This window comes from Danio rerio, chromosome 2 (genome assembly GCF_049306965.1).
Source record: "Danio rerio strain Tuebingen ecotype United States chromosome 2, GRCz12tu, whole genome shotgun sequence".
Taxonomy (NCBI): Eukaryota; Metazoa; Chordata; class Actinopteri; order Cypriniformes; family Danionidae; genus Danio; species Danio rerio.
In genome coordinates, this window is record NC_133177.1 from 38,935,097 (window position 1) to 38,962,186 (window position 27,090).

At 36.1% G+C, this 27,090-nt stretch overlaps 1 protein-coding gene across 1 annotated transcript in view; it reads left to right on the forward strand.

Moving 5' to 3' along the window:
* The window catches only part of lamc1 (laminin, gamma 1), a 98,541-nt gene extending 78,188 nt beyond the window's left edge, over positions 1 to 20,353 (forward strand). Inside the window, 21 exon segments of the mRNA NM_173277.1 lie at positions 633 to 769; positions 4,926 to 5,048; positions 5,134 to 5,323; positions 6,134 to 6,246; positions 7,106 to 7,327; positions 9,056 to 9,244; positions 9,939 to 10,184; positions 11,704 to 11,857; positions 11,947 to 12,089; positions 12,545 to 12,723; positions 12,807 to 12,963; positions 13,929 to 14,134; positions 14,229 to 14,308; positions 14,398 to 14,535; positions 14,809 to 14,953; positions 15,048 to 15,197; positions 15,744 to 15,858; positions 17,473 to 17,672; positions 17,760 to 17,918; positions 18,010 to 18,109; positions 19,198 to 20,353. Of these exon segments, the coding sequence (NP_775384.1) occupies positions 633 to 769; positions 4,926 to 5,048; positions 5,134 to 5,323; positions 6,134 to 6,246; positions 7,106 to 7,327; positions 9,056 to 9,244; positions 9,939 to 10,184; positions 11,704 to 11,857; positions 11,947 to 12,089; positions 12,545 to 12,723; positions 12,807 to 12,963; positions 13,929 to 14,134; positions 14,229 to 14,308; positions 14,398 to 14,535; positions 14,809 to 14,953; positions 15,048 to 15,197; positions 15,744 to 15,858; positions 17,473 to 17,672; positions 17,760 to 17,918; positions 18,010 to 18,109; positions 19,198 to 19,454 (3,403 nt within the window). The 3' untranslated portion in view covers positions 19,455 to 20,353.
* Positions 20,354 to 27,090: the final 6,737 nt, after the last annotated feature.

The window sequence follows — 27,090 nt, forward strand, 5'->3', positions numbered from 1 at the left end:
GAGTAATGGTAAAACACTGAAGCTGCGGCTCTTGATTTATGACTGACTTGTTTTTAGAGGCTCAGCGATGATCTCACTGATGTTAAATGATAAGCTGTTTCCTTCACTCACTCCACACTTCATGACTGGTGACCTGTGGGGGCCACGTTCAAGCCGTCCGCTTCAAATCCGAAAACTGTATTTCTCAATGCTGACTGATTGACATAGTGCCAGATTTTACAACACCTTTCGAGAGATGTGCATAGAAATGTAATAATAAATTTGATTGTTCTTACATTACCGTTATAATACTTCAAATAACTGAGAGAAGTAAAAAATGTAAATTTAATTGATAATAATAAACTAATATAAAATGTAAAAGTTTAAAAAACTTGTCAAATATTAAATTGAACTAAAAACATTGTTTTTGATATATTTATTATTAAATAAGATTTTAATTATAAGCCCTGAAGATATTTACAGATAAATAAGATTTAATTATATTTTATACTGTCTGTATTTCAGTATAATTTAGGTACTAAATAATATTAATTCATTCATTCATTTTCTTTTCGACTTAGTCCTTTCATTAATCTGGAGTCACGACTGGTCAGCTTTCTCACCACTAATGAACTTTCATGTTTTTCTCTCAGGTGTAAACTGGGCTATTTTAATCTGGACCCCCAGAATCCTCAGGGCTGCACTCCATGCTTCTGCTTCCAGCATTCGACAGTGTGTGAGAGCGCAGACGGCTACAGCGTGCACAAAATCACCTCCACCTTTGACAGAGGTGAGTATACATCCAATAAATCATCAAAATAAACAAATAAATCCTTAAGAGTTTTTAATATTTAGATAAAAAAACTCATGTACATTTGTAAGTTTATCATCTTTGCATGAAATTAATAAAAAAATAAACAAATTACCGCTTATTAGAGGTGTGGGGAGAGATTTGTGGGACAGAGATTTTGATGTTGTTCTCTCTTCTGGCTGCCAATATGTCTCACACAATTTTTTGCCCATTTTCTGAGATTCATACTAACACTATCATTGAGTTTTTCTTTTATTAATTGAGGTAACAGCAATGCAAAAACTTTTTGTTGTACTCTCCCATTTACTGGGAAGTTTTCCCAACTATGATGACTTCCGCTACGGAAAAAGCCAGAAACGTGAAAAGGGTCCATAGTTCTACAAGCTATGAATAAGTTCTTTTGAAGTAAAAGCCATTTATTGACTGCTGTTGTCCCTTATGTATGTACACTGACCTGTCCACCAAGTTACCTTTACATGCACACATGCACACATGCGCACACACACACACACACACACACACACACACACACACACACACACACACACACACACACACACACACACACACACACACACACACACACACACAAACACACACATACATATACACGCACATACATATACACGCACCTGCCAGTACCTGACTGTATTGTTGTTTTTTTGTTGATGTTTCATTTTCTTTGTATTTGTATAATCTCAGTTTGTGTGCCTTTTTGCATAATCTAATTTGAAAAAAATGAAGCAAAAGCCATCAATGTAAAATCAGCCAGCATTTACAGTATGGATCAACCAATATGGAATTTTTAGCAGATTTTTATAACCAACAAGTCTTTGTTTAAAGCAGATATAAAAAGATTGAGTATTTTCTTTTTTTTTTGTATTTAATATTTTTAAACCACTAAACTAGTATTTAGTATTTTTAAATGAAGTGTTTATCCTTTTATTTTAACACCAGGGGCAAGCTAAGTGATTTGGGGTTTAAGCAGTAAGCAATTCTAGGTATGGGGTCCTAGCATTTTTGAAAAATAAACTGCATGTCAATTAGGGTTGGGCATCTAAGCTATAATGCCGATCCGATACGCATCTCGATACAAAGAATACGATCCGATATATTAGCGATACATTTGTGACATATTGCGATGCAACACGATACGATTCACACCCATATCACGATACAATGCGATAATGCAGCACTAACTAAATAGATCAAGTTTATGAGATGATGTAAGAAAGGATGCTGTGCCATTGAATGAGTTTGATTATTTATTAACAAAGCAAAACCAAGACTTTTTTTACAAACTGGCTTTTCTCTCAGAGCCAGAGTGTCAGTTTACAGTAGAGGGCCATTTTAGAACCTATAGCACATATTATTTAAGTATTTTCAAGATAAACAGAATGTATAAGTGCAATAAATATTAAAAATACATATATTTGCACTCTTTCAACATAAAAGTTGAGCATTGCACAACAACAATTGTGATTTAACTTTTCAACTATGAAAACAAGTTTTACAAAGATATATTGTGCCACTGAATATTTAAAACTTAAGGTCGTGAACTAGCAGTGTTATGCTGCTTTGAAACATCACTGTCACTGTAAACAACAGGCTAATAAAAATATCAATAAATAAAAATTAACAGGAGGAGGTGTTTAAAACCTTCGTTCTCCGTGACACTAGGCTGAATATCTTTGCAGATGAACAATGCAATAGCATTCGTTATTGGCGTAGAGCGCACAAAACTGTTGCGCATGGAAACAACATTCAATGCTTTTCTCACCACTTTTGGAGCCAGTAGCTACAGTTGAAGCATAGCAGGAAGCCGGGGATGCAGAAACACTGGAAGATGCTTCCACAACAACACCGTGGCGCCGCTTCAAGTGAGATATCAGATTAGTCGTACTGCCCGTGTATTTTACAGATGCGCGGCACATTTTGCAAATTGCATCTGTCCTGTCAAGTCGTCCATCCTTTTTGCAAAATCCATAATGTTGCCATACTTTAGATTTAAAACTCAGTGGGGAATAAAATGTTTGTTTTGCTTCTCGCGCTTTCTGAGGGCGCACCACTAGCTTCATCCGCACACCTGATACACTGAGTTGTGTACACATTCGTTGTGTACACATCCGCAAGTCCGTTGCTACTTTATGTAGGTCGATTAAATTATGCGCCAAAAACAGGTTGACAACACTTGTTAATAAATAAAATATACATTCTATGTTAAAAATATAAGTTGTATCTTGGAAAAACCGATGCATCTCGCAAAAACCGATGCATCTCGATTTGCTTTCAAAATTTCATTCATCCTCTGCTGCTCTACCGATGCACTCGCATCGTGCACGCGCATGACCACGTATCGATACATATCGGTTAATCTTCCCATCCCTAATGTCAATACATTATAAATAAAGGAACCTTTATCTTCCTAATTTAAAATTAAAAGCAATAAATTCACAATTAAAAAAATATTTGTATCCCAGTGTCCTGCACATATTAGCTCCAACGTGTCTCAACACACCTGCACAGATGTTTCTAGAAAACCCAGAAAGAGCTTGATTAGCTCGTCCAGGTGTGTCTGATTGGGGTTGAAACTAAACTTTGCAGGACACCGGCCCTCCAGAACCTGCACCCCGATGTACAGTTAATTAGCCATTTTTGTGATTAGATATTAATAGTAATAATAGTTTTAAAAAAAACTTTAAACTAATTTAATTCACAATACATCAGACTTATCCTGTCACCATTTTTCATATGAATTGAATAATTGCTCTTTGCGAATCGGTGGCCATTTCTCTGGAAAATGGTATTTGAACAGGCTCTCTCTAAACCAGCTCACATCGCTCATAAACTGACAGCAGGATCACAAAGAAAGCTGCATTTCATTGTTTGTTGTATTTCTACTTTTTCCCCAACTGTTCTCAAAATTCTCACTCTTGCACACTCTACCTGCCTCTACTCTGATCGTGGGCAGATTGGTGTAATAAATAGTCCATCTAAATGATTAAATTTAAAACAGAGGAGAAGCAGATCGGTTTGACTATACCAGGGAAATACCTCACATTCGCGGTGCTAAAACATTTGAATAATGCAATTGTGATAGATAGATTGCGCACGATGTGTCTGAAGAGCGAGAAGGGATCCGGGGGTGATAAGGATGATTGACTTATTTTTAGGACTGGAAGGGAGACCCGCAATTTCCGGGAGATTACCACTCGCTTGCGGGCATTATGAGTCCCGCAAATGCATAGAGACTCTGAATATTGGGATGTCTGAATATGACGTCTAACAACTGTAGTGAGGCACAATCCAGCGGTACAACCTGATAGTATGATGTGCTTTTTCAGTTCATGGAGGGCTGTTCAGAAATGCTAGGTAAAACATGGTGTGGATGTGGATCATTTTCGTTTCTAAAATGCCATTTTAATATTAAGACGGATTAGTGTAAACCGAGCTTAAGTGTGTATCTTTTGCGTTTGGGTTTGTGACGGGGTCGGGGCGGAGCATCGGCGATGGTGGCTCAGCATCATGTTGTCTATTGGCCATCGGCGATGGGCGATGACATCGTTTATCGGCCCAACCCTAGTCTGAAAAGGCGCTAAGTTGGCTACACTGGCTGACAGTGTTTTTGGATTGAAGCAATCACACCTTCCGCATGTGCTATATGGATAAAACTTTCCATTATTCATGGTGGCCAACGGTTTTGAAAAGAAGTAATAACTTTAATCTTTAAAATCTTAAAAGTTATAGACCGATTTTATATGATAGAAAATGTAAAAAAAAGAGCTACATGATTAATGCAGTTTTTTTTTGGCGTTGGTCAGGGCTCTGGGGCCCTAAGCGGCTGCTTACCTCGCTTATTGGTCAAGTCCGCCCCTGTTTAACACGGAAAAATGCAGAAAACTGCAAAGACACATATTTGTCTTTCTTATCCCAAAATTCATCTGATGTTAATCAACTATTAGAAATAATCCATCCTTTATTGGCTTATAATTTATTTGCTTATTAAGGCAATTACGATAACAATAAAAATGTGCATTTTATTAACCGATACCAAGATTGTTGCAGATAAATCATGCAGGACAACTTTCCGGAAGATTGCATTATAGAGAATGATGTTGTATATGTCTCTGTGTAGATGATGAAGGCTGGAAGGGTAAACAGAGAGATGACTCCAGTGTACCGGTACAGTGGTCACCCAGTTCTGGAGAGATCTCACTCATCTCAGAAGATTACTTCCCCATCTACTTTGTGGCTCCAGGTACAGTAACAGATGTGGTGTTATAAGCAGGCAGAGGATACGGTGCCTTGTTGGTGTAATCATCTGGAACGTTTGATTTCTGTAGATAAATTTCTGCATAATCAGCTGTTGAGTTATGGTCAGAACCTCACGCTGAACTTCAGGATTCAGCGTCACGATGCTCGCCTCTCAGCAGAGGACGTTGTGCTGGAGGGCTCGGGGCTTCGTGTCGCTGTGCCTCTTATTGCTCAGGGTAATTCCTACCCAGGAGAGGAGACCCAAACCTTTGTGTTCAGGTGAGCCTTTTTGCTTCTTGCTTAATTAAGTGAGGCCAATTAGGATTTTGATGGTGTCAGCATCCTTTAGTGCCTAATGCTGCTGTTTGAGCAAAGAATAAAATGTCATTTCCAATGGTGTTATTATTAAGAACAGTACACGAGTGTGTAAGTACTTGTTGATGTGCTTTATGAGGACACTACATTGAATAACGACATGGGCATGGCCTACTGTAGTTGTACTATAGTAAGATGGTTTATGAGTTGTGTCCTTGCAATTCAAAGCACTTAAAAATCATACTTACAGGTTTGCATTGCTTCTTGAAAGTACTTGAATTTCAGATAAATGAATTAAAAGGCCTGGAAAGTACTTAAAAAATTAACACAGGTCCTTGAAAGTGCTTAAATGTAAAGATTATGGTTTTACAATTGTACTGTGCTGCTTAAAAAAAACTAAGACATTTCTAATTTAAATATTTCAGAAACCGCGTTTGAATATTACCAGTATTAAATTCAACGAATTGTATTAACATTCTTTAAACATGAGTGTTTAAAATGGTCTACATTTTATGAAAATGACACATTCAAAACATCATTACTGACATTTAATGTAAGTATTAAGTGTAAGTGAAATGTTAAGTTCAATTCAGACTTTTATGGCACTATATATGCTGGGGGTTTGAATTATAAAGGTGCCTGATTTCAAATGATTATTAGTGATTTAAAAAGTCCCTGAGTTTAGTGTCCATAAATGAGTGGGAACCCTGTACTTAGCACGGGGTCTTTTGACATTTAAAATGTGCCACAGCTTACTGTCTTTTTTTCATTTAGACTACATGACACAACTGACTACCCTTGGAGACCCACCATAAAGCATGCAGACTTCCAGAAACTTCTCTACAATCTGACTTCAATCATGATCCGTGGAACCTACAGTGCACAAAGTACGTCTATTCATTCGGTGATGAACAGCTTGTGTTTTGAAGAACAGTGTTTGATTTCTTTTTCATTTCAGTCATCTTGAGTTCTCAGCTGTGAAACACTCAATGAGCACAAAAATCAGCTTTTTTTAAAGCAAAACTTTTTCCTGGTTATATGCAAACCAATAAGCAACCAATGCAAGTAAACAGCATTTACAAGACTATCTACCCTAACTTCAGTTTTTCATTTGTTTTGTCCGTTATCATCTTTGATAAATCATTAATAATAAAAGAAGATCATTACAACATGTCAGTAAACTGATTTGTAAACTGTGATAAACACATTTTTGTTTTTAAATAAATATTTAAACCAATATTTATAGACATGTTTATTAAATTCTTTGGTTCAAGAAAGCTCTGGGTTTGCAGTAAATTTTCATTTCCTTTTCTGTAAATATTTTCTCCTAAAACATTTGTATAACTGTAACAATATATTAACTATACATATGCTTGATAGCTGTACTGTCCACCCTATTCTTTCTTACCTTTCGTAAAGCTCCTTTGGAACAATAATTAAAGAATTTAAAGCTATTGATAATATATTAACCTGAAAATCATATCTAATGTTTTAAATGTATTTTAAAAAATTGTATTCATTTATTATTTATTTTTTGTTTCATCTTCTTAAGTTTCAAAGTTGGTATTATTATGTAATATATGATTTTATCTGTATTGATAAAAGTTGCTAATGTGGCAATAAATAGATTTAAAAAATAATAATTAATTTGAAAAGTGCAAAAATGTATTTTTTAAAATTTAATTGAAGCCGTAAACATTCTGAGTCTCATTCCATGGTATAACAAAGATACATTCTCCGCTGTAGGTGCTGGTTATTTGGATAACGTGTCTCTGGTGACTGCCCGCCGGGGCCCTGGCACTCCGGCCCGATGGGTTGAGAAATGCACGTGTCCGCAGGGTTATTTGGGTCAGCATTGTGAGCAGTGCGATCAGGGATTCAGGAGGAGCCGGCCAGAGCTGCGACGCTTCAGCACCTGCGAGCGCTGCAACTGCAATGGACACAGCGACACATGTGACCCTGAGACAGGTTTGTCATCACAACTACTGTATTTGACTTGTGTTGATGTGTCATTTACTTATGCACTCTCTGGAGACTCAAGCCGGCAGACTATTGATTTCATTTATGACTGTGTGCTGCTGTTGCAGAAGATCATCTGCTCTGGATGCATTCAGAATGAAAGCCGCTAAAATAAATTAGGTCTACAGTGTCAGTGGTTTATTTTAGATGGATACGGATCAGAACATCTTTTTTATTTAGTGAAATAAACCATCCAAAATACACATAAGATGATAATTTTGCATCTGTTCATTTTGGTTGGTTACAGTCATGGTTGTTAAATTTAGCTAAAACATCAACCATAAAAATAAAATGTTTTGTTATTTGAAATAAAACTTCACTGCAACAAATAAAATTTATTTTTAAAATATTAAACATTTTAACCAGTTATATCATATATTTCACATTTGCATTTAGTTTTTATAAAATAAAATGAGAATAAAATTAATGAAAACTTCATAGATATAAAAAAAAAAATGAATAAAATGAGATCTAAAACAACTCATTCAAACTACAATCGTTTTTAAAATGACTGGAGTAAAAAAAGTTAAATCGTCTTAATGTACAGTATGTGCTCTCTGGAGACAAGCTGGCAGACTATTGATTTCATCTATGACTGCTTGGGTATTGCAGAAGATCATTTGCTCTGGATGCATTCAGAATGAAAACCTCTGAAATTAATTAGTTCTACAGTGTCAGTGGTTCATTTTAGATGGATGGATGCACGGGCTATTTGTTTTATAATTATTAGTAAAAATAAAACTTAATACACCTAAAAGTATTTTTTATTGTACTTCATATTTTTGCATTGGGTACAGTCATCACAATCACAAACAATTATTGTATTTATCTAAAACATAATTCATTAAAATGTATTTTTAACTAATAAATTAGACCATTTTTAAATCTATATCTATAGCATCTTAAATGTATAGGTAAATTTATATTAAATATCTTAAATTTATATCTAAAAACAACTATTTTAATCAAAAATCCTCTTTTAAATGACATTGGGGAATTTTATACATGACTGTATTGTCAAATTAGTGCATTGATGTAAAATGCATTGTGTAATTATGCATTTTTGTTCAGTATTGGCATATTTAAACGTATTTCAGTAAACTCATACTACAAAATAAAGCTTTTCATTCTTGAAGTAATCAACTGGGCATGTATGGTCATAACTCTTTTTCATTTATTTTTTGAAAGTAAAACATCCAAAATACACCTAAAAGTATTTTTATTATATATGTTTGTTTTTTTTTTTACTAATAAAATGAGTCCATGTAAAAAATAACTATTTTAATCTACAATCATCTTTTAAATGTGAATAGGCTAAAAAGAAAATGGAATGTATTATATTAACAAAATAAAAATATATACTTTATTACTTCACTTTATTGGCAAATTAGGGCATTAATGTGTAATGCATTGTCTATTATGCATTTTTTTGTGCAGTAATGGCATATTTTTAACATATTTCAGTAAACTTGTACAACAAAATAAGCTTTTCATTCTTGAAATAATCAACTGGGCATGTATGGTGATAATTCTCTCTCTCTCTCTCTCTCTCTTTCTCTTTCTCTCTAATGAAAATAATGTTTTATTGCAGGAATGATCATAGTAGTGCTCCCTTTGGCTTTAAGTTGATGTGATATTGCCATCTTGTGGTGATGTGTGGCCTTTCTTTGATTGCAGGAATGTGTAACTGCCAGCACAACACTGCTGGTCTGAGCTGTGAAAGGTGTAAAGACGGCTTCTATGGTGATTCTACAGTGGGCTCTTCTTCAGACTGTAAAGCCTGTCCCTGCCCTGCCGGTGCCACCTGTGCTGTGGTGCCCAAGACGAATGAGGTGGTCTGTACCAACTGCCCGACTGGAACCACAGGTACACAAACACAAGGCCTTTTGGAGCTTTAAGATGGCTAATACTATGCTGCTGCATTAGAAATCTAACAGATCAGTGTAAAAAATGGAGTAATGTAATAGTTTGGTTCAAACTACAATTGTGGAGATTTAGGAATGACATAAGCATTTTGTGTGGAACTTTAAGATTGACTTAATAATACAGCATATTATCAAAGACATTAGTTTTCATGCACTTTTTAGTGTGTGTTTTTCAGTCCAACGTAGAGAAAAAATCCAAAATACATTTTAAAAAGTACATATAAAAATACATATGAAAGCCATAAATGCAGCAGCCCTTACTAATTTTGAAACTAATTTACGTTTCACTTTTATTTACATCTATTCTGAAGGTCTTTCAGTACGATATGTTCATGCATAATACGCAAACTTTTATTTTACAAAAAGTTGTGAGGTTCTTTTTTTTCTAATTATGAAGTGAAAGAGTATATATGTAAAAAACATTCTTACTATGTCAAAAAAATAGAAACGATAATTTAGACCCTGACTTCAATATAAAAACGTGATACAAATGTTTTCAAATTTGTTCATATTTATTGAAATAATGTCTCATTTGCATATTTAAACATATATTAGAAATCTTGTAATGCACAAGTTGTTTGCAAAGTCAGTGAACTGTTTGGTGATAGTAGTCGTTGTCGTGTGTGTGTGCGCAGGTAAGCGATGTGAGCTGTGTGACGATGGTTTCTTTGGAGATCCTCTGGGTGAGAAAGGTCCAGTGAGAGCGTGTCGAGCCTGCAGCTGCAACAACAACATCGACCCGAACGCTGTGGGCAACTGTAACCGAGAGTCGGGCGAATGCCTCAAGTGCATCTACAACACCGCTGGCGTCTTTTGCGACCGCTGCAAGCAGGGCTTCTACGGTGATGCCCGCGCTGCTAATGTAGCCGACAAATGCAAACGTGAGTGAAAGGAGAACGAAATATCTGTACTTGGTTTTTTGTTGTTGATTTGTTTTTGATATTTTTCTGGACACTTTTTCAAGTAACAATTGTTTCATATATTTATGTTACAGTTAACTTTAATAACCTGATATTATAGTTGTAAAATGTAATTGGTTTTGGGTAACACTTTAAAATAATAGTCCATTAGTTAATGTTGGTTAATGTATTTGCTATGCATGAACAAAATATTAGTAATACACAATTTATTTATCTTAGTAACGTCAATTATTGTCATTTAAGTTAAACTTATGTTAGTTCATATTAACTTGTGGTGCATTAACTTATGTGAACAAGCACAACTTTGTATTTTAACAATGCATTAGTTAATGTTGAACTATTTTTAATACATTTTTTACAAGATTACTCATTCTTTGTTAATGTTACTACGTTAACATGTATGCTATCCTGAATGTAAGTGTTACCCAATTTTGTTACTTGAATTAATGAAAGATGACCAAAAACACACATATGTAAATAAAAATAACAGCTTAAATAAATGAACATAAATAAATAAAAAACAAACAGCTTAATCAAAGAACAGCTTCTAATTAAATTTGTTTGTAACATTATAAATGTCCACATTTTTATTTATTTAGTACATCCTTGTATTAAAATAATAAATTAACCTCAGATTTGTTTGTATGCAATTGAAGTCAGAATTATTTGCCCCCGTTTCATTTTTTCCCCAATTTCTGTTTAATGAAGAGAATATTTTTCCAACACATTTCTTAACATAAATGTTTTAATAAATCATTTTTCATAACTAATTTATTTTATCTTTGCCATGATGACAGTAAATAATATTTTACTAGATATTTTTTTAAGATACTTCTATACATCTTAAAGGCAGGTTTGGGTAATTAGACAAGTTTTTGTATATTGATAGTTTGTTCTGTAGACTATCTGAAAAAAAATAGCTTAAAGGGGCTAATAATTTAGTCCCTAAAATGTTTTTTTTTTTTTTTTAATTTAAAACTGCTTTTATTCTAGCCGAAATAAAACGAATAAGACTTTCTCCAGAAAAATTCTTTTTTAAAAATAAATATTAAAATTCAAAGGGGGGCCAAAAATTCTGACTTCAACTGTACATTTCAGCTATAAATTGCTTTGTTTGTGTGCATGTGTGAAATGCAAGTTGCAAGTTTATTGTATAATATTAATAACAAATTGGTCGGAACAGAGAAAAATGACATTTGCAGTGATGCATTAGATTTCTATTTCATATACATGCTCTTCTTTTACAATTTCGTTTTATCGTAGAATCACTTAAAAAGAAATAGGTTGAACTAGTTTTTTCAACAACTTGAATAGGAATGATTTTCAGCATTAAGTATATTATGTGATAGAGGTAAAAATAGTTAGTTTGCGGTCAGTTTTTTTAGCTGCATTTATTTCAGAATATATATATTCTAAATAATATTGTGAAATGATTATTTTTTAATGGTTATTTTAAAATGTATTTGTCATCTGTCTGCAGCGTGCAAGTGTTCTCCATATGGTACAGTAGACCGACAGACAGCCTGTTCTCAGGTGACGGGTCAATGTCCGTGTCTCCCTCACGTCATTAACAGAGACTGTGGCGCTTGTGAACTGGGTTTCTACAATCTGCAGAGTGGAAAGGGCTGTGAACGGTACTTAAATGATTTCTCTAATTCCTTTCTCGTCGTGCAATGTTGACCAAAGTAATCCTGACAGACCTGCACATTTTTTTATTCCCCAGATGCAACTGCAACCCTATTGGTTCCACGAATGGTCAGTGTGACATTGTCAGCGGTCAGTGTGAGTGTCAGCCTGGAGTCACCGGTCAACATTGTGAGCGATGCGAGGTCAACTTCTTCGGATTCAGTTCATCGGGTTGCAAACGTACGGTGCCTTATCATTGGCTTACTGTAGTCTCAAATTTCACAACCAAACTTTAGGTCTTAAATTCACTGAAGTATTGTTTATAGGTCCCAGAGAATGTGTGTTATGTGTTATTTTGTTTTGTCTAGTCTTGATTGTGGTGTTTGTTTGTTTTTCCACATATAATTCACTTTATTAGGACTACAAATGTGATCATCATCGTGATGTAGGCCTTAAGTTCAATTCTCAAAGTCTTAGATTTGACTTTGTAATACAGAAATCCTTGTCTAGCAATTGTGCTAGATGCAAAATTAATCATTAAAAGTCATAAATTACAAAAATTATATTTTAGGTGTTAAACATTTATTTTGGATTTCACTGTATTAAGACTACAAATAAATCCAACAGTCATGATATAGGTCTTTGTGCTATATGCATTTGGTTTTCCTGCGTTGACGCTTGGAATGTTTGTACAGCATGTGACTGTGACCCAGAAGGCTCAGAATCAGCTCAGTGTAAGGAGGACGGCCGCTGTCATTGTCGGCCAGGTTTTGTGGGCTCTCGCTGTGATATGTGTGAGGAAAACTACTTCTACAACCGCTCGACACCTGGCTGCCAGCAGTGCCCTAACTGTTACAGCCTGGTCAGAGACAAGGTGAGCCATTTTCTCATGAAACTAGAATGATTCGTTTTAGAGCATGAAGCAACTTCTAATACACCTGTTGCATTCCTGTACAGGTAAACCAGCAGAGACAAAAACTGCTTGACCTGCAGAATTTGATTGATAGTCTGGACAACACTGAGACGACAGTGAGCGACAAGGCCTTTGAGGACAGACTGAAGGAGGCAGAGAAAACTATAATGGACTTGCTGGAAGAGGCTCAGGCTAGCAAAGGTATAGATTCTTGTTATAGATTACAACAGCTCACTGTGTGATGAAGCCATTGAATGTAGTTATATGTCCAAAAAATTCAAGATATTGAGAAAAAATGCCTGATATGAGTTTGTATTATACATATCAAATTTTTCTGCACGTGACCAACAAAATATGCTAGTAGCAGTTATTTGCAAGCCCCACTGTTCTCAGAGGTGGTTATAAATATACAAACAGCTCACATATGCCAATGGGGCTATGTAAACTCAATCATATTGACAACACAACGGAGATCTTCCTTCACTCTCAGTCTTGACTATTTATTTTTAATGCATGGTGCTGTAAAATCAATTTGCTCCAGTTAATACTATTACAGTGTTGGAAATCGAATGTAATCTCCCAGGGGGTCACAATCCATTGGGGTAAAATTTGAAAGGCTGATGGATTTTTATTTGCACGTTGTTTTTATGTAACTATAAACTACTATTTTTATTTTTTGTGGATTATGGATAAATATGCTAATACTAATAGTTAATTCAAATGTATTTGGTTTTTGTAAATCACCAAGCGATACCCCCCCCCCATTATAACTAATAATATTACAACTAATATAACTAATAATAATATAACTAATATTATTTATATAATACCAACTTGTTCAGTGTTACACCATTGACATTTCTGTTATGAACAGATCAAGTGCTTGTTGATGTTGATTCTGTCAATTCAGGAAAATAAATTGATATTCGGTTATACTTTAGCAAGCAACAATGACCTGTTTTTGCTCTGTTTTGATGTTTATTCTTTAGAAAAATGTAAAAAAAAATTGTAGTGAACCAATGATTCAATTGACCATTCATATAAAGAGCTGTTTAGTTCATTGCTAAATGACTCTAAATGATTAGATTTTTTTATTTTGTACTTAAGACCAAATGTGTTTAACTTTACAACATCATCATTCTATTGTCTTTACTGTTAATATACAGAAGTGGATAAAGGTCTTTTGGACCGTCTAAACAACATCAACAAGACCCTGAATAACCAGTGGAACAGACTGCAGAACATCAAGAACACAGTAGACAACACAGGAGCACAGGCAGACAGAGCACGAAACCGCGTTCGTGATGCAGAAAACCTGATTAACACAGCCAGAGAGGAGCTGGACAAAGCCAAAGAAGCCATCAGTAAAGTGGTGAGGACAACAGTATCCCACAAACACCCGGAGCTAATCTATTCAGATGTATCTAAAATTATTTTAGTATTAAAATATAATTTTGTTTTCATAGGACATTAAAATACCTACAACCTCTGGAGATCCAAACAATATGACGCTTCTGGCAGAGGAAGCCCGTAAGCTGTCAGAAAAGTGAGTTGTATTGTTTCATTCAGTGTTATAATGTGTCATAACACCAAACACTCTTTTACTGAAAGTTTTTTTTCTGGCTGTTTGTGCAGACACAAAGCAGATGCAGATCAGATTGAGAAGATCGCGAAAGATGCCAATGACACTTCTACTAAAGCCTATAATATGCTGAAGAAAGCACTTGATGGAGAGAACAAGACAAGCAGCGACATTGATGAACTCAACAGGAAGTAGGATCAGGACATCACATTTTATAAGATACATTTTTAATAAAGCATGTTTTAAAATAATTAAATATGTTGCACTCGTAGCAGTAGTATAGAAAGTCAATTCAAACGCAGTACACACATTTCAATTTCTATAAGTTGTATAAAAGCACATATGTTATTATGCATTCAGTTAGTTTAATATTATTTTTTGTATTACTATAAAAGTTAACATTTTTATTTTTAAAGTGCAAATGTTTATGCTTTACAAATAATGTGACCTTCATATGTACTCAGGTATTTGGAAGCGAAAGATCTGGCCAAAAATCTGGAGAAGCAGGCAGCTAAAGTTCATGCTGAGGCAGAAGAGGCCGGAAACAAAGCTCTGAAGATCTATGCTAACCTGACCAGCTTACCTCCAATCAACACCAAAACATTAGAGGTGCTCATTTCTCAGCTTTTGAAAAAATATTTGGATAAATTTACACAATTAACTTGAAGGCATGTTTAATCAAATAATCTTGACATTTCCTCAGGATGATGCCAATAAGATTAAAAAGGAGGCTTCAGACTTGGACAAACTGATAGACAAGACTGAAAAGGAGTACAATGACTTGAGAGAAGACTTGCGAGGAAAAGAGACGGAGGTCCGCAAACTGCTGGACAAAGGAAAGACTGAGCAACAGGTACATTGGTGAATCTGTTTTCCCTCAGTTCTACGAAATTACTTTTCAAAATGCTCTCCTGGTGGCCTATAAAAGAAAAGATGATGTTTTTTTTAGTTTAGCTGCTCTTTTCACATGGTTAATTTGTCCTAGGTCCAAAAGCCACATAAAGGATACTGATGAGAGACGAGCAAGACGCTGCTCATAGTCTACAGGCTCATCCTAATCTGATTGAGTTAAATGTCATGCTCTTAATGAAAGAGCTGAACCATGAACTCACACATTGTGCTCATGAAACTCAAACAGAGTCGAAGTTACTTTTTATCTTTGATAAAGTTTGCCATTTTATAAATAGCACTTTTTTATTACGTTTGGACTAGATTATAACACTAGTATTGCATATTTGTTTCACCAAGTATTGGTTTGTCATTCTTATATGTAATTGTGGCCATGATGAACAGTACATTTCTTGTTTGTACACAATTTTGCTATCTGAATGATAGTTAGTCATTTAAGACAATGCAAGAACTCAGCATATTCTGTGCTATCTGTCTCGGTTTTCTTCAGACGGCTGATCAGTTGTTGGCGCGTGCAGACGCAGCAAAGGCTTTGGCTGAGGAGGCGGCAAAAAAAGGCAAATCTACTTTCCAAGAGGCTCAGGATATTCTGAACAACCTCAGAGGTAAGGAGAAAAAAAGATTAGGGGCCTTACAGAGTGTTTAGTTTATTTGTTTACAGCGACAATGCACGTTAATAAAACATTCTGTAAAATGTGCCAGAATTAGCAAAGAATGACTTTTTTTTTTCTGCAGACAAAAGATTGATTAGTCACACCTAAAAATAGAAACAAACCATCATAACACAAATCACGATAGATAGATAGATAGATAGATAGATAGATAGATAGATAGATAGATAGATAGATAGATAGAAAGATAGAAAGATAGATAGATAGATAGATAGATAGATAGATAGATAGATAGATAGATAGATAGATAGATAGATAGATAGATAGATAAGGGTTGACCAATTTGGCATCATTTGATGTCTAATGTGAAGCATTGCGATGGACGATTAATTAATTAATAACGAATTAATTATTTGTAGGCTACCGTTTTAACTACCTGATCCGCATAGTCTTTGTATTACCCATAACCAAATCACTAATAAATAAAGATAAGTCACACACAAATTACCACCTGTCAATCACTTTTTTAGCGGGACTCTGATCTGTGTCATTGTAATGGTGTCAACAAACTAACCCTAACCCTAATTCTAACAACCAACAGGAACCAACCAACAGTATCTGAGGTTTTCGCTAAAATTACTAAGTAAGATTGAAGCAGTGTACTGACACTGTGACGCGTTACCTGATATATTTAAATGACCGAAGAGTGCTTGTATAGAGATAAGATTAAATATCACATTTAACAACCATAGTGAGACACGATCCAGCGGTACATCCTTGATAAACTGTAAAATGTGCACTACTCTCTGGCTGACTGCCCGCTGACTGCTGGAGCTCAAGACGCGCACATACGCTGCAGTGCATGACAGTGTGTGTGTGTGTGTGTGTGTGTGTGTGTGTGTGTGTGTGTGTGGTCACATGATGTGTGTTTATAGTGTAATAAATTTCCAATTAATTGTATTACATTAACATCTACCCTACTCTAACCCTAAACCCAACCATCATAGTACTGTAAAAATATTAATTATTGTTATACAGTGTCATAAAAAATGCTGCTATATTGTTGTGCATATCGCACTTCCGGCCGGTCGTGTATCCTATCTAAACTTTACCAGCTCAGCATCGTGATGACTATCAGCCATCGGCAATGGACGAAGGCATCGTCTATCGACCCAACCATAATTTATAGATGTATAGATATAGATATTTACAAAAACAAGTAAAAAAAAAAACAAGGAGTTCATTTTGTCTAAACTTTATATAATTTTTGTTTTATTATATAAACTACTAATGACATCTCTTCCTATTTTTAGTTTTGCATATGTCTTCAGGCATGTTTAGATTAATTTTTAGACAAAATGATACCAATGTTTTGACTTCAGAAAAGTCAAGAAATCAATATTTGGGGGAATAAACCTGATTTTCAATCACATCAAATCTCACCAGTTGTCACTTGACAAATAAAATATTGTAAATTACATTAATTTGAAATTTAGAAGAAGTGTTATCAGATTATTTAAAGAATAAAACAAATAATAACACTATACTGGAGTAAATTCAGAAAAACTAATTATTTCTTTCATTTGTTTTTGACATGTTCGTCTTTAGATTTCGACAAGCGAGTGAATGACAACAAAACTGCTGCTGAAGATGCCATGAGGAGAATCCCACAAATCAATGCAACAATCAATGAAGCCAATGATAAAACCAGACGGGCCGAGGCGGCTTTAGGCAATGCAGCTGCTGATGCTAAAGATGCTAAAGCGAAGGCAGAGGAAGCTGAGAAAATCGCTAATGATGTGCAGAAGGTACATGAAACCATAAAGTCTGGGGGTGTATGTTTCTTTATCAGAAAGTGCCTGTTTATGCTAACCTATGGACTGATTTTTGTTTAGGGTTCTGCAAAGACCAAGGCAGACGCAGAAAAGGCTTTTGAAGACACCATGAAACTGGATAAAGATGTTGACAAAATGATGGACCAGCTCACAGCAGCGGAGAAAGAGCTGGAAAAGAAGAAAGCAGAGGCGGACACTGACATGATGATGGCATCTATGGTGGGTTATATCGACTGACGTTTAGTATACAGTGTGTTTGAATGCATCATTGCAGAAGTTAAATTGTAATTGATTTTGCTGTTTTTCCCAGGCATCAGACAATGCCAAAGATGCAGAGGGCAATGCCAGAAAAGCCAAAAGTGCTGTCAGAGAAGTACTCAACACAATCAATGCACTGCTAGGCCAACTCGGTAAGATCATTAAGAGCTTTCTGTGTTTACAGACATTAATGAAGCTGTTTAAAATATTTTTAAAACACATATTTGTTATACATTCATACTATACATGTATATTTAGATTCGATTCGACAGGGAAAATCAAGAGAAACACAAAAAAATCACATTTCGCTGAAATTCGTAGTTTTATTACTATTTTATTAGTTTTATTTGTAATTTTCTTATAAACTAAATTTTATTTTTTTAATCCTATTTTAACAGACATGACTCTTTAATAAAACTTTTGTTTAAGTGACAAATATCATTTACTATATTCACTGAGAAATGGATACAAGTATTCATATTCAAAAAGGGGTTTACTCACTATTATATAGTCGGGGTGTAACGAATCACTGTTGATCCATGATCCGTACGGATCACAACCCAAATGTCATTATTAATGTTGTTATTAATTAAAGGTGTTTTCTGTCACTGTTTGTTTAGCCTGCGTTAATGCATTCAGTGTAAAGCTGCACAATTAAACATTAAATAATCCTGATCTCAATTCAACATGAATGATAAAAGCTTATGATTTGCATATGTTTAATAATCCTTCCAAGCACTGCATTCAAATTTATGTTTGATCAAGAGAGATTCAGTTTTTACACGTTTTCAGTTACAAACAATTGACTAACACAGAAGTACTGGCACAACAGTTTACAGTTCTAATTTAAACACTACATTCGTGACTCAAAAAACATAGTGTGATCCGAACCATGAGACTTGTGATCCGTTACACCACTAATGTATAGTATAGAAAAAGAGAGATATACATATAACTAATATATTTGCATGTATAAGTACTGTACATGTATCAGATGATTTATAGTATATTAAGTAATTGAAAATGACAAAAAAAGCTAAATTAAATGATAACTATTTAACCTTTAACTGCGCTAACCCAAAAGCAAAAGGAAAAGTTGTGTAAAGTGATACATATTTAGCTTAATATTTTGATTGCTTTTATTGTCTGGAATAATGTATTTTTTTCCCTTCTTACAATGTGCAAAACTATTATGTAATTACACTTCATAACTTCCACTTTAATGTAACAACACCTTCAGGTAACATCGATAAGGTGGATCTGAGCAAGCTGAATCAGATCGACAACGCTCTCAAAGATGCCAAGGACAAAATGGCGGGAAGTGAGCTGGACAGGAAGCTGAAGGAGCTGAACGACATCGCCAAGAGTCAGGAGGACATGATCAGCGACTACGACCGTCAGATCCAGGAGATTCGAGCAGACATTGCCAACCTGAACGACATCAAGAACACTCTGCCCGAGGGCTGCTTTAACACGCCGTCTCTAGAGCGGCCATAACCTCCTACAGCAACCTAACCTAACCTCCAATCCACAGCGCTACGTCTGCCTTACACTCCACCAAAACGGCCTTTCCCAGTCTTGCCTTTCGTTTCCTTTTACTAGCTTACTGTTCGTATTTCTACACGTTTCTTGGAAATCATCTTTTACAAACGGAAGACAAAAGCAGCTTTTAATTGTGATATGCAGAAATGCTACGTGAAGAGAAATCCAAGTTATGGCGCTCACCAGCCGTGTGTGTGTTTGTGTGCGTTTGTCTATGTATGTGTGTGTGTGTGTGTGTGTTTGCGTAGTAGCAAGAGGTAAGAGGCCACATGACTGCACCACCTCCAGTTCTTCTTCTCATACTTTTACAACACAATCTGAATGATAGTAAAGCGTTTGTTTGAGGAAGTTTGCTACTTAAGCTAGTGTATATCATCATCATCATCAGTAACGCTATTCGCTCAAAGCTAACAGTGAAGGATTCTTAATTTGCTCTATTTTCGGCCCTCGTTTTTAAAGTGTCACGTACATACAGTATTTCAGTTCATGTATATATGAATAGTTCAACGCGGAGAATGAAAGTCCCTGCATGGAGCGCGACATTTCAGTTTTGCGTTGTTATTTTTCAGACGCTGCTGCTGCTGCTTTATTAAAGGTGTCCTGCGATTCGCATTAACACGAAAAACACGCAAAACTCAACACTATGCAACTTTGTACATTGGCGTAGCAAGACTTTTATCTGATACACTGGTGCTAATAATTATTTCAAATGTTATATTTTTGTGTGAATGTTATTTTTTTTCTTTATTTTTTATTATTATAATATAGAGTTGAGGAACTGTTATTTGTGTAAATATGCTTCAATGATTCAGGAATGGCTGATTTTTTATTTTTATTTTTTAACTCAGCCAGCCACCTCACCGGTTCACAAAATAAAAAATCAGCTAAAATTTCTTGCATAATATATATATATATATATATATATATATATATATATATATATATATATATATATATATATATATATAATTATATATATATAATATGTTCTGTGGTATAATACGCTTGCCTGTATACATGGCTCAGTGTTGCATCATAGCTCTATCATTTATTTTATTTGTGGTTAATTTTCGGCGGATGGTGATGCGTAATGTTTTGACACCCCGAACATGTCTGAACATCCACATATGTCTCTTTAATATTTCATATTTATCGGAATGATTTGCTTTACTTGAGGCAGTAATCACACGTTGGTAGTTAAACAATTTTTTATTTAGTGCCTAAACTTTTGGACATAATGTGGATCTCGCCAAATGATGGTTTTAGTACATTTCGCTGTTTGTTTCTTACTGTTACCGTTTCAGTTCCAGGTTTGCTGACTTTAGCCGACACTTGAAATGTCACATTGAGAGATTTTCATCTATGGAAAGTGCCACTATAAAAAAGAAAATTAGATCTGCTCTCTCTACCACTGTGGACATAAGTGCAACGCGTACACGTTTATGTATAAAACAGTATTTTTAATTTATAATGTATCAAATATTTGTGATCTGTTGTTTGCTGCACAGTCTTGATGTGGTCCTTTGGTTTTAGAAAGTGTAATGGTTTTGGAAGACAACCCTTCCCTCTGTTTTAATCAAGGCGTTGACAAACACACACCCAAAGGACCTCACACACACCTCTGCTTGTTACCCATTTGCCTGTAAATTCAATCATAACATTTGAATAATAAACAGTGGTTATTACAGGACTCTTCAATGTGTCATTCTGATTCATTTTCATAGTGTAAAATAAAAACTTGCCAGAGAAAGTCAAATATGAGAATATTGCAGGAAATTGTTTTCTTAGTTATAAAAGCAGCTATATGTTTTTGTGTAGAGTTGCGCTGTGGGAAGTGCTGTCGCCTCACAGCAAGAAGGTCGCTGTTTTGAGTCCTGGGTGGGTCAGTTGGCATTTTTGTGTGGAGTTTGTATGTTCTCGCTGTGTTTGCGTGGGTTTTTTCCCGGTGCTACGCTTTTCCCCACAGTCCAAAACATTTGCTATAGGTGAATTAGGTAAGCTAAAAATTGTCTGTAGCTTATGTCCTGGTCTTCCAGGTGGGGGGTTGACCATTGGGCTAACGACCCACCTTGTAAACACCAACATGGTGCGGCTAAATAAATGGCCCTGGGAGTAAGTATGTTTTTGTGTATTAACAGTTTTACTTTTTTTTTTTTGGGTCTAATTTTATAATGTGTACCGCATAACCATTATTGTGATTGAATAATTTCTTATTATGAATTTGTGTTAGGAAAAAGTTTTTTTATTAATGCTTTTATGGAGCAAAGATGCATTTATTTCTCAAATATAACAATTAAAACAAAAATAACGCTACAAAGCATATAAGTTTGCGATAAATGTTTTGAGTTCATCAAAATATGCGTATTTCACATGTATTTTTGTAATCGTTTCTACAAAAATGTAAAGCAGCACAGCTTTTTTGCAACACATTATTATTAATGTTAAATCAGCAGCAAATCATATTAGAATGATTTCTCCAACACTGAGGAATGGAATTCTATGTAAACCAATTATAAGTAAAACTATGTAATATCAGTTAATTCAAGCTAATAAAAAAGTAGAAAAGGCTATTTTAACTTATCATATATATATATACATATATATATATACATATATATATATATATATATATATATATATATATATATATATATATATATATATATATATATATATATATACCAATCAGAGCCTCTTGAGGGCAGGCCTTTCGGAGTAACTAGGAAACATGACAGTTGTTTTCATGCTGAGAGTAGTTTGTAATCAATAAGATATATGAAAACAACGTAATTTTCTACAAATGAAGCATGAGGACACATTGCTTTGCATCTTATAAACATAGCAATGCCTTGAAAATACACTGTGGACCAGCCCTTTAAATACATAACTTTTTAAGTCCAAAATATTACTCTATTATAAGCCTATAGTCTACAGCGTATACAAGCCATATTCTTAACGTCAGTATCAGTACTGTAAATGTGCAGGCATATCTGTGTGTTTAGTGGAGAACAGGAAATGACACAGTCTCATTACTAAATCCAGTTGGTCAGTGTAACAGACACATTCATTGAGGAGACACTAAATCAGCACTATTGGTGATTTCGTTCAAACCTTCATTTAGTAAGAGTTCAGCATGACTCAGCAGCCTTCGTCAGATGCGGTTTGCACACCATATCCATGATCAAACTCCATTAAATGTGTTTTTCTCTTCCACAAGCCTGAAAGTACAAAATGTGAAGTGGACACATAATGAAAAGCATTGTGCCAGTTTTGGCCTTAACAGACTGTGTGCTGCTTAGTTTCCAAAAGCTATTTACATCTTTGACATAAGGGATTCTTTTCTAAAATGCTGGCAGTCGTGGCTCTGAAAAAAAAGTAAACTAGAATGTTTTGCTCAAAATTCACCAAACTGACGATGACTACACTGAAAGGAACTATCATGTGGACTATGATCTGCAGAGTCGAATCCTTAGTCTAATTAAAGTAGTCTTTTATATTTAAAATAGCCCTAAGTACTGACACTTAATTTGCAACATTGTTTTTCTGAATAGGATACAAGAATACAATAAATAAAACTGTTATAAAAAAAAAGTTTGAAATAGTTTTTTAATAAGTGTTTATTGTTTACACAGTTTACAGATGTATTTTTTTATTTATATATTTTTTATTTTATAAAAATCCTATTATTTAAAAATTTTATTATTTATAAATAAATCTGTAAGTCTAGTTTTTGTATTATTTTAATCAACGTGTTTTATTTACATTTTTATGGTCATTCATAGTAGGCCCCTTTTTAAATTATACAACTGAAATAATTGCTAAGAATTTAGCAATGGTTTAAATACTTCTGAATTTTATATTTGTTTTTCATTATTTAGATTCTGGAATGTTTTGTTTGGAATGAGTTTTGTGTTTTACCTACAAATAAATCCCTCTTTTATTATTTTATAGCCTTTTTATTTTTGTTCATTTTAGATAAATACAACAAGTAAATCATTACCTGTGGAGTTACATTTGAACAACATTTGAAACAAACATTTAAATCAGTCAAACCAACCAATTGTTAGAATTCTTATGGTTCGTCAACTCAAAGTGGCTCTAGGAATTATCTTGGCATTTTTAAAGCTATTTATTGTACAACATTAGTTTTTAATATCAGAGCAGATAAAAACTGTTAACAGGATTTGTTTGAGGTGGCTCAGTGATTAGCACTGTTGCCTCACAGCAAGAAAGTTCAAGTCCCGACTGGGCCGGTTGGTATTTTTGTGTGGAGTTTGCATGTTGCATTTTCTCCACATGTTAGCGTGCGTTTTCCCCGGGTGCTCCGGTTTCCCCTACAGTCCAAAGACAAGCAGTATAAATATATTAAATAAACTAAATTGGCTGTAGTGTATGAGTGAATGACTGTGTTTGGGTGTTTCCCAGGGGCAAAGCAGATATTTTAAAAGTGGGTGGGCAGCTGTATGAGATCCAAAAGTTACATTCATTTATTAATCGCCTGTTTCTAAATGGTCTGTCTTTAAAAGCAAGTGGGACATATCCCCCGGTTGCTAAGGCCCTGGTGTTTCCCAATACTGGGTTGTGGCTGGGAGGGCATCCGCTGCGTAAAACGTATGTTGGAATAGTTGGCAGTTCATTCCGCTGCGGCAATCTCTGAAAAAGAGACTAAGCTGAAGAAAAATGAATGAATGATTTGTTTGGAAGAGGTGTGTTTATATGAATTAATACCACATGCATCATTCTGCTTTAATACATGTCACATTTAATACACTTAAATCTTGCATAAATGAGTCGCATAAATGTTCAAATTCTATTTGAGGCCTCTGTATATTCATTATCATTGCACATGCAGCACATAAAATTAATGGCACCGTGTTTTATGTAGCTAATAACTGAGAGGCAGGTTCTTTCTTGTGTTTTGATTGTTCTCTGTGATGTATGAGAGCAGCTTATGAGTCTCTCCCATTCTCTCTCACTTCTTTGTTTCCTACCCTATCATGTCGCTGTGTGTCTCCTATGTGTGCATTTTTCAGTCCCCATGAGAAAAGAGCTCATAAATCATACAGAATTTCAAGAGTTCACACTTAGCTGATGATTGATTATAAGCAAGTTTGGCATGCTGTCCCGGGAGAGAGCCCTGAGCTCGAAGGTTCTTGAGCCCTGGGCTCCCTCCCGTTTGGAGGAAGAGAGGGGAGCCTCGAGCTCAGGTAGATCTCGACAACTCCCCTTTTTACAATAGCTAAAGATTAAGATTGAAGGCTATTAAAAGATATGCTGCATTATTAGATTACCTGTATTGAAATTTAGATTTAACGATTAACTTGTTGTACATGTTTTTGGAATGTGGGAGGAAACCGGAGAACCCGGGGAAAACCCACGCAAGCACGGGAAGAACATGCAAACTACACACAGAAACGACCACCGGCCTGTTAAGGAACTAGAACCGGTGACGTTCTTGCTGTGAGGCGACAGTGCTAGTCACTGAGCCACCGTGCTGCCCTATGGAGGGAAAGGTGAAAAGGTAGGGGTGGAAGGGGGGATTCTTCAAATCGAAGATGACTGTAGTGAGAAAACCCTGGCTCTTTATAGTGGTTAGGAATGGCCTGATTGGTGGATCAAGCATGCTAATGCAGGACCAGCCGTGTTCAATCATAATCACGTGCTCCTCTCGAAATTAGTTTATGAATAAACTTCACTTCAAGAGTTCACACTTAGCTGATGATTGATTATAAGCAAGTTTGGCATGCTGTCCCGGGAGAGAGCCCTGAGCTCGAAGGTTCTTGAGCCCTGGGCTCCCTCCCGTTTGGAGGAAGAGAGGGGAGCCTCGAGCTCAGGTAGATCTCGACAACTCCCCAAAATGCTCCGCTCGGGACAGCAGCCGCGTATTTGAAGAACCCCCCAAAAGGCACAGGAGATTAATGCCATATCCGGCTGCTGAAAAGTGATACAGAAATAGCTTGGAGGAGCAACAGAGACTGGTGTGGGTGTAAAAATTAACTGAAAGTGCTTATGTATGACTATGTGTGCTCCCGGGTTCTGTTAATTGTAAGGACCAGCGGGAGAGTGAGTGGGGTAAGTGTAAAGGTTTAAAACATATGTGGTGAGTTTCGTAAAGGTTTAGTATAGTAGTGATGGAAAATAAAGCTGTAAGGTTCTGCGGAGCTGTAGCTGCAGATGAGAAGCGGTTAACTGATTAACCGCTTTGGCAGTCCAATGGGGAGTGTGTCAGTAGTGGTATGGATAAATGGTAGTGTGCGTGAGCTCCGGTGGAGCGACACTGCTGCAGCAGTGGTGCAGGGGGGATGAAGCTCGGCTGAGCGTCTCTGCGACTGCAGAGGTGCGATGGTAGTCAGTACTAAGGGGAAGAATACGCTTCTGCAGCAGCGTTTTAACTGCTTTAGCAGTGCTGGGAGTGACAGAAGTGGTATAAGTGTAATGGAAGTGTGCATGAGCTCCAGCAGAGCGTCACTGCTGCAGCAGTGGTGCAGGGGATGTAAATGATGCTCGGCTGAGCGTCTCTGCTGCTGCAGAGGTGCAATGGAAGTCAGTATTTGTAAGGGAAATACGCCTCCGCAGGGACGTTTAACTGCTTTAGCAGTGCTGGAGAGTGTATCAGTATTGGGTTGCTAAATGAAAGTGTATATGCGCTCGCTGAGCGTCACTGCTGCGGCAGTGATGTGGAGGGGAGTGATGCTCGGCTGAGCGTCTCTGCGACTGCAGAGGTGCGGTGGTAGTCAGTCCTAAGGGGAAGAATACGCTTCTGCAGCAGCGTTTTAACTGCTTTAGCAGTGCTGGGAGTGACAGAAGTGGTATAAGTGTAATGGAAGTGTGCATGAGCTCCAGCAGAGCGTCACTGCTGCAGCAGTGGTGCAGGGGATGTAAATGATGCTCGGCTGAGCGTCTCTGCTGCTGCAGAGGTGCAATAGAAGTCAGTATCTGGAAGGTAAATACGCCTTCGCAGAGACGTTTAACTGCTTTGGCAGTGCTGGAGAGTGTATCAGTAGTGGATTGCTAAGTGGAAGTGTATATGCGCTCGCTAAGCGTCACTGCTGCGGCAGTGATGTAGAGGGGAGTGATGCTCGGCTGAGCGTCTCTGCGGCTGCAGAGGTGCGGTGAAAGTCAGTTTCTAAAGGGAAGTGCGCTTTGGAGAGCTGATTAACAGCTGTGTAGCAGATAGGAATCAGACACAGTAGAGCGACTCTGTGGCTGCAGGGGTGCATAGGTATTCAGAGTCTGGTGCATTATATGTGTGAAAGCAATACATGTTCCCGCTAAGCCTTTACAGCTGTATTATAGCGGGGAGTGTGGTGATGGAAAATAAATTGATACTACAATGCAATGTAATTAAGTGGAGCTGCTGTAAAGGTATGATGGTGGTCAGTATGTAAGCAATACGAGTTCCCGCTAAGCCTTTATGGCTGTATTGTTGCGGGGAGTGTGGTGATGGAGAATAAATTGATGCTACAATGCAATGTAATTAAGTGGAGCTGCTGTAGAGGTGTAATTGTAGTCAGTATGGAAGCAATACGAGTTCCCGCTACGCCTTTACGGCTGTATTATTGCGGCGGAGTGTGATAATGGTAAAATTTTT